Genomic DNA, 8,634 nt, shown 5'->3' with positions numbered 1-8,634 from the left:
CAAGTTTCTCTTCCACCAACACATATCCACAGCAAAGCGAACCTCCTCGCATTCTGTGCCTCTAAGCTTCTGTTTTCATACCAGATAGATTTTTTTCTGATTATAAATAGGCAGGAAATACACACATGAAACAGAAAGTAATCATTTAATTTAATATCCCAAAGCTACTGAGCAACACGTGATGAAATGTTATCATCTATACATTGAAACGTGCTCATCATTGTGCATTTTAAGTCAGAAGGGGCGTGACGCTGTAATGTTGACCCTGGTTCAATCCTGCTCTTGTTTGGGGGTCAATTCTAGTAGGTGCTGGAGTTTAATGATGGCTGTAATGTGAATTCTTATGTCATCATTTCAGTAAGATGACATTGTGAGCCACAACAGATGAATAAATCAATAAACTGTTGTGAATAGATAGTGCTCATTATTAAAAGGAGAAGATTAAAGAAGGTAAACATGATTTATGCATTAAAACTACACCACCTTGTGTAAATCAGATCATATGTAGTTTCAGCCAAACTTAAGAATATGAGTGTTGTTTTAAGATACGCAAATAAATAATGGGCTTGCACTCTGCAGGGCTCCAATGTCCACTCTTCTGATCAGACTAGTCTGATGAAGAGCACCTGTGCTCACCTAGGTGTTATAAATAAGTGGACATTGGAGCCCTGCAGCGTGCAAGCTAATTATTTATTAGTATATGTTATGATCTGCTCACTTTGGGCTCAGCACCTGCCCTCTTTGGTTTGGATGTGTGCAAACTCTTACTTGTTATTTTAAGCTGTTTGATCGGTGCTTGTCCCGTTAAAACGGTGGTAATGGAGTTAACCAATGATGTTACGTTTGGGGACAGACATTCATCTGATCAGTCAAACCCCCGTCCAATGATGGATCGACCAACTGTCAATCTGGAGAATCCCAGCCACCCTCGTCTTGACCACCGAGCTCCGTCCACTGTCTTTTCCCGTCTCCATCGCTTGGCCCTCCCTCTTTCCTCCGACCCCCCTCTTCGTGCGAGGCAGGCAGACCACCTAACGACCAATGCCACGGCAACAGGGCCATCTCCTAGCAACCTAAAGCCTTGCTCAAATGTGGCCCTGATGATTCAGACACATGGGAGAGAGGGGGGAGGGTGTGGGGGGGGGGGGGGGGGGGGGAGGGTGGGAGTTCGAAGTGGAGGGGAGGAGGGAACGAAGGGAGCAACTGGTGTTCTTCGGATGAGAAACACGCCTGCGTCGACACTGAAAGGGAGGGGCAAGTCCGGGAATTATAGGAATCATCTTCAATTTGAATGAAAGTCACAGTGAGAGCCACTGAGGCTCCTTCGGCAGCTCCACCCTCTTCCACCCTTCACTCTCTAAGATCTGTCGACCTCTCCGGCTCCCAGGCATCTCGGACTGGAGTGTGCTATTTGCGGCTGCAGACACATCGGTGCATATATAGATAAGTAACCACGAGAAACCACAAGAGGTAGGGATAATGCTCATTTCTAAATAATGTCCCAACATGTTTATTGATTATTGGAGCAAACATGAAGGGCGACGATGAAGGATGGAGGAAGGGCTGTGATGGACGGGGTTAGGGCGTGGCGTTTGTACTCGGCTTGTAATAAACGATTGTTTTATCTGCTTAACTAATAACCAACAGTCCGTGTGTCTTTGATGCTGAAACTCCACACCCGATCGCTTCAAGACTGACTGAAATATACCTTCTTCTCTCCTCTGTGTTTGCACACTCCTTCTCATACATCAGGGCCCCTCCCTAGACAGACGCACACGCTGACTAAAGGATGTCACCATAGCAACAAGAGAGAAAAAGCAAAAAGATACACTATGAGGAGGGAGGGGGGAGAGAATACAGCGAGATGGAGAGAGACAGAGAGAGAGTCAATAACCTAAAGAGAAAGAAATAGTGTAATATAAAGAGCAGATGGAGAAGCAGAGAAAGAGCGTCAGATGGCGGAGAAAGACAGCGGGTGTTTCTCTCTGGCCAAAGTAACACGGGCCAAAATACTGACCAGCTCCGACTCCGACAACAGAAGATGTCAGCCTCTGAGAGCGACTCCCCCTTTTCTCTCTGTGTTTTTCACACTCTCTCTATTCATATCTGTTGGCAGTGTTAATTTTTGTCAGAAACAATCTGACTGTGTCTGGCTGAGGGAGTTGTGCTCGAGGAGACGCAGCGCTTCTCGTGGACAAACTTCGCCTGTTAAATGCTGAGCCTTATTGAATCTGAGAGCCACACCCTGCTCCTGCAGATCCCACTGCAAAACTCGTGCACACACCAACCCACCTGGCATTCACATGAATTCTAGGTGACTGGGTTGTAAGCACATGGTGTATAAATGGATGTAGTTCAGGTGTAAATGCACCCGTGTCACAATGAATCATTCAGATGTACAGGGATGCATTTAGTCACACTAACAACCAGGCGTACATGAATCTGAAACCCACAGACAAAGGCTGCTTACAGGAGTCGTACAGCTTTTCAAGTGTACAATTCAAGCACGTAACAAGGTACCCAAACCAAAACTGTTCAGACTCTCCAAGCCTTTATCGGCACATCTGTTCCTAATGCAATTGTGAAAAATAAAGTTTACAGAATTCCTTTATACCCACAACAATCAATGCATGTGTCTCTTTCACCAGCTGTTCATATTAACTTTGATTGTATGTTGTGGTCATGTGTGACGATGGGATTGTTTCATTTCAAATATTAAAAGATTTCTGGCTCACATGAGTGATTGTGTAGATGAAATACCAGATTATGTTGAAAATCAAGCATTTTCAAGGAGTATATTTGAATACCTATCCTTGAAACTTTCAAGACATTGTACGAACCCTGTCCAAGAAATGTTTTGATCGACATGTGGCTGGGAAACTGCATGATAAGGATAATATCTTCCGTCATGGTATACGCAATGTGTTATTATAATAGAGATTAATTCCAGGTGTAAAGAGAACCACAGTAAGACACAAACCTGCTCAAGGTGCCAAGTGGAGTCAATGCGGGGCTTGACTTTGCCATCCTTGTAGAGATCCAGGATGATGTTCATGGCCTGGGTGATGAGCTCCATCTCTCCGTCCAGGTAGCCCAGGTGGAAGCCGCACACCGACTTGTTCCCCTGGATCAGGCTGAGCGTGTGGATGGAGAACTGATGGTACCAGTTCTTGGCCACGGCGAGAAGGTTCTTCTTCTGGCCCGCGAGCATGTTAGACGTACCTGATAGAGAAGAGAAAGAACCTCAATCTGTACTCCATGGGAGAGAAAGTCTACGAGTGTATTCTCCACTTCTAAATCCCCGTGTATAATTGATTTACTGATGATGAATTGTTCGGAGGTCTGGTTAATGTTTCTATCTAATTATCCGCCCCCACTCCCATTTTCTCCCTTTTGCTCACACTTTTCCCTCAACTGGTCATCAACTTCTCTCTTTTAGCATGGAAACAATCACTTAATTACTAATGAGACTGCATTTTGATAACAGATTTCTCTTTTAAGTCATTTATTAAGGAATGAGGCCAAGGATTTATTGGCTCCTGCTTTTCAAATGAGAGCATTTACCACTTTCTATGTTTTATGCAATTTTAATTTGAATGTCTATGAATTATTGTTGGAAAAAACAAGCAATATGAAGACATAATCTTGGACTTCGTTGATGTTTCTTTATATTTTGTCCAGTGTTATCTGCCAAACAAGTACTGATGAAAATAAGAGACTGATTAATCATGTGGCAGATGGTGAGTTCGGGTTTATATCTTTGCCCTTCCTCTCTCACACTCTCACCTACACCTTCCACCCTGAAAACCTCTTCAGCACTTCGGCTCTCACTGTCTGTGTCTCTCTCGGGGGGGGGGGGGGGAAACAGGGGACACAAAGCTTGCTCTGAGAGAAGAGAGTTACCCAGCCTGCTACATTCAGACACATTCCAGGTTTCGTGTGGATAGAACGCCCATTGTTCCACCATGCATACTTCTGATAAGCTGGAAGAGAAGCAACCGGCACGGAGGGACCGGGAGGGTGGGGTGGACCCAGAGAGGGTGAATGGGCAATGGTGGGGGGCACCATGCTGGGTAGTGGGATTTTGTGCAGTATGCAAAGGCAAGGCCCTGTTCTTCATGGATGCCGACCCCGCCCACTGCTGCATGCATGCTGGTTCCAGATTGGCATCGCCACAGAGCAGCAAGCGTAAAGGCCTTCCCACAGATGACACACAGCACACTGAGGACGTGGACCTCTACAGAGAGGCCACACAGCCCACCAGGAAGCAGCTTTATTCTGTGTGTGTGGAAACCCACTGCTTTTTCATGTACTTATTAATTTGCCTAACAGTAACACTCTTTTCATGAAAATCAAGCAGTCCAAAATGACTGAATTTGAAGCTGCTAATGGATAGTGAAAGGGAACCACATGGACTAACATGTCATATTAACATGATATCAATGTTTTCATTTTTACTGTTATACTGGGATAATCCCTAATATATATTCAAAAATAACAAACAAGCTGTAAAAAGTCATAATATATCATAATATATAGATGAGTTTCAGTAAGAAGTTTATGAATACCCTGTTCATGGGTATTTCTTGACTTAAAAGGTAAACGTTGTGCTTCCTACCAGGATGTGCAGCGCTGCCAACAAGCTTAAGAAACTACATATTTGGTATCAGGCGTTACATAAGAACTTCTGGTAACTTTAAAAATTAAAAATGTGGAGAAGCTTGGTTGGAGAGATAAACACAGCCTGTGGGCCAGCTCTGCAGAAGACTTTTCGAACACAGTTACAGGACGTTTGCCTGCGGAGGTGGAGGCTTCATTTATATTTGACTTTGGCTCTGTGGTTCTGTTTCTGATTATTTTGTGTGGGAAAACTGGTGAAATTGGCAAGCATTCTTCAAAATAGACCATTTTAACCAATCTTATTGCATTAACTCCTGGAGAAGCTGTGTTGTGTCACTGAGGATTCAAATAGAGCTGTTCCATGGCTCCATACTGAGCAGAACTGATTTCTACTACTTACCATAGGTGATAAGTTTCCCCATAGGCTTCAGCAGGTTGTAGGCCTTATGGGTGTCTGATCCTCCGAGAGGGTCCAGTATTATGTCCATCCCTGGAGCAGGAGAGAGAAGAAGGGGACAGTTATCACTGGTGTGAATTCAGCAGGAGCAGCTTGCCAAGTCTCCTCAGCAGCCTCCTCCGCATGCCAGAGTTCACTTGGAGTAGCAAGTGTAGCCAAGTTGTGCCATGTTTACAAGAAGAGGAACCCATACGTATTCCAAGAGAGGAGAGGAGGAGAGTAGGATGAGATGAGAGTTTTATGTTTTCTCATTCTTGTCACTGATAAGACAAGAAGGATAAAATGTCTCTCCGTCATTGTCCATTCCATTCCTAAGTGGAGAGAATAAAAAACCAACCTCTGAACAGATGTTAAAGAAGGGCAACCTAACTATGTCTCTGTGGCTTATTAATGTCTGGCCATGTAGGCTCGGCCTTAATGATGTTCCTTTGTGCCAGAGGGGACTCCTCAAATTGGGCTACCCCTCCTTGCTCTGTTAAACCCCGGTTCTATTGATCGAGGGAGGCTCACAGCAGGACTCTGCCTTGACCACAGCACAGATGACTTGACAGAGAGGCAAAGACAGAGGGAAAGGTAGCAAGCAGGGCTGCACATTGATCCAGGCTTCTAATTATATACATTCTGTCTAAAGTGTCAGCTCTCGCTCGCTTCCTATCCGTCTCTGTAATGTCTGTCTGTCTCGCTCCATGCTACAAAGAACAGGGACGGGTTGGAGAGCAGACTATGAAATGGGCATAATAACAATCTCCACCCTGCGAGGAACACAGCAGTAGGTGAAAGGAAGAAAGAAAAAAAACAGGATCTGGATGTTGTTTCATTTTTTGGAGTCCATAAAACTCTGCGGATACATTATTGATGGCGATGAGGATCCAAACAGTCACTGTTTAGTGAAATGAGTTTGCTTGGTAGGAACAATGACTTCCTGCATGCTGTCAGTCTAGTGTACATGGCAGCCAGCTCTGCTGACAATTGTGTTGTGAGAAGAAGTATGAAAATATATCATCTCACTGACTGTCTGCAGTTTGTTCAACACTTGCTGCAGTCACACAGTAAGCTATTGCTTTGTGCCAGTGGGAATACATTGATCTGGAATTGTTGCTTTAAGAAACTATTTTAGTGATAAACATGCACATGGCTGTAAACCGGGATACTCAACTTCAACTTTGCCTGGGGGCCACTTTATCAACATGACAGAGGGCCAGGGGCTAGTAAGGACATTCAGGCTTAATCTGGACCTCTGTTGACGGGTCCAGATTCACTGCCACTTCTTTTTTTTCTTAATTGTCTATTTATTTTTTTAATGCACCTTATTTACATTAAAAGTAAAAAACAAAATCAATCAATTTATTTTCATTGTGAATTAGAAAAGGGTCGGCGGGCCACTCGGAACCCTATCTGGGCCAGAGTTGACCCACAAGCCGTACGTTGTGATTCACTGCTCTAAACCTGGAGTATAGATAGTTTACACTTGTTCATTAAAAAAAAAGTTATTTCCAATCCTTGCTCACACAAATTAAGAGCTCTTATCTCAGTGCAAATGGCCAATTTTCTCACCTTTCGGACTGATTTTGCGGACTTCCTCCACATAGTCCTTGGTGCGATAGTCGATGGGATGTGTGACTCCACCCTGGCTGATGGTCTCGTGCTTGATGGCGGATGCCGTGCCGAACACAGTCACGTCCTTCACTGTGTTGCACAGCTGAGTGGCTGCAATACCCACACCGCCTGAAGGAAGAGGGGCAGGTTGACACATAGTTATGATTTCATAAAACAAAATATACATTTGCGGACATGACTTGTGATTTATTCTAGTGCAAAGACGAATGACAAGGATTCAAAGCTCAACTGAATATTGTTCAAGACCTACATGACACTCAGCTCAACAGAACAGTTGGTAAAGACGCCAAAGAATTCCCTTACCCACGGTATTTTCTACAGCCGTTACATGTGATCTGCATTATTTATCATCCCGAACAAGCCAGTCAATAACAGCGTTGATGTGTTTTGCTCAAGGGTATGTAAAGAGAGCATTAAAAACAATCACATTACCCTGACTGGCTTAGGGAGAATAGATATATACACACACACACACACACACACACACACACACACACACACACACACACACACACACACACACACACAACCTATTTAAAAGCCATTCAGCTGTTGTATCTGTTTTGTTAGGAAAGGAGAACTGGATGACGTTCTATTGCAAATGAGATAAACACAGATCTTTATAACCGTGCCAGCTGAAAACTAAATATGCTACAGTATGTTGTCCAAGTTCACTTTTAAAGGCAAAGTGCTGCGAGACTGTGTGCTTCAGTGGATGTTTGGGATATCTGTGTTTGTGTTCGCTGTATTTAAAAGTGTGTACATAGTTGCGGCAAATGCCTCAACCAATGTTTGCGAAGGCAGCCAGAGCAAGAAGTAATAGGTTACTGATAAGCAGTGGCTTGTTTGAAATGGAGGCTGACTTGAGGACTTGAACCGAAAGGCATCTATAAAGGTCATGTATGCCTGACCAAGTAAAGAGCATGTCTCGTCTGATACCAGAGAATAAAGCAACACAAAACATGTTCATTTATATTTTAATGGCGGAGCTGTGCTGCCAGACTGGACAGGGTTGGATTAAATGAATGATGAAATCATGATTTGCTTGCTTACATGACAACTAAACCCAACATTTAATATGCACACCCAGTGAGATAAAGAAAGACGGGAAGAGAGGCACATGCACAAGAAGGCCTATGCATGTTTCATTACACTTGTGCAGAAGTAACCAAAGAGGAAGACATATTTTTAGTATATATATATACTATATATATATATATATATATATAGTATATTTCTGATTCTATCACGTGACATCAATAAAAAAAAAGCTTCTTCCCTTAACCTTATAAACTAAGAAAACACACACACACACACACACACACACACACACACACACACACACACACACACACACACACACACACACACACACACACACACACACACATGTTTAATGGAGGATTCTTCAACCCATAAATGTACACTTAATCTATAAAAACTAAATGGATATAGATTGTTTTCCTTGTACCTGCTTCTTCTATAGTTAATTATATTCAGTGTAGCTGGTCCAGTGGTTGTACATTTATTTAATTAGTTAATGTTTTATATGGTATATCTTCCAAACATCCTAATATCATTATAATCATGTCTTCATATCTGTTGTGTGGGTAGAACATTAGATGGCACTGATACACTTCTGGTGCCTTCATCTCCACATACAGATTATTCCGAGCCGTCGACTGACACAATTTCCTCAACGACATCCTGGCAGTTAGTCTCTGAGGCGGCACAAACACATAAAAGCAGCCCTGAAACTGGCCAAAACAAATGATCAGAGATGTAATGATAAGATTAATGCCAAACCACATTATCCTCTTTATTAATCTCTGATCAGGAAACGCTCATATTGAGAATTTAAAAAGGTTCATTTCAGACAGCATTTCTTGCTTTGTTACAGAAAATAGTGCCAAGATGAAAAAAAAAAGGCACAAGGTAAG

General features: G+C 43.1%; 1 protein-coding gene across 1 annotated transcript in view; it reads right to left on the bottom strand.

The window, feature by feature from the left end:
• vat1 (vesicle amine transport 1) overlaps nt 1–8,634 on the bottom strand; it is a 29,642-nt gene that overhangs the window by 5,564 nt on the left and 15,444 nt on the right. The window contains exons 3-5 of the mRNA XM_029437619.1: nt 6,632–6,802; nt 5,021–5,110; nt 2,981–3,222 (exon numbers count right to left, since the gene is read on the bottom strand). Of these exons, the coding sequence (XP_029293479.1) occupies nt 2,981–3,222; nt 5,021–5,110; nt 6,632–6,802 (503 nt within the window). The remainder of the gene's footprint in view (nt 1–2,980; nt 3,223–5,020; nt 5,111–6,631; nt 6,803–8,634) is intronic.

The sequence above is a fragment of the Cottoperca gobio genome, chromosome 8, assembly GCF_900634415.1.
Source record: "Cottoperca gobio chromosome 8, fCotGob3.1, whole genome shotgun sequence".
In the NCBI taxonomy this organism is placed as follows: domain Eukaryota; kingdom Metazoa; phylum Chordata; class Actinopteri; order Perciformes; family Bovichtidae; genus Cottoperca; species Cottoperca gobio.
This window is presented reverse-complemented; position numbering and strand designations above follow the sequence as displayed.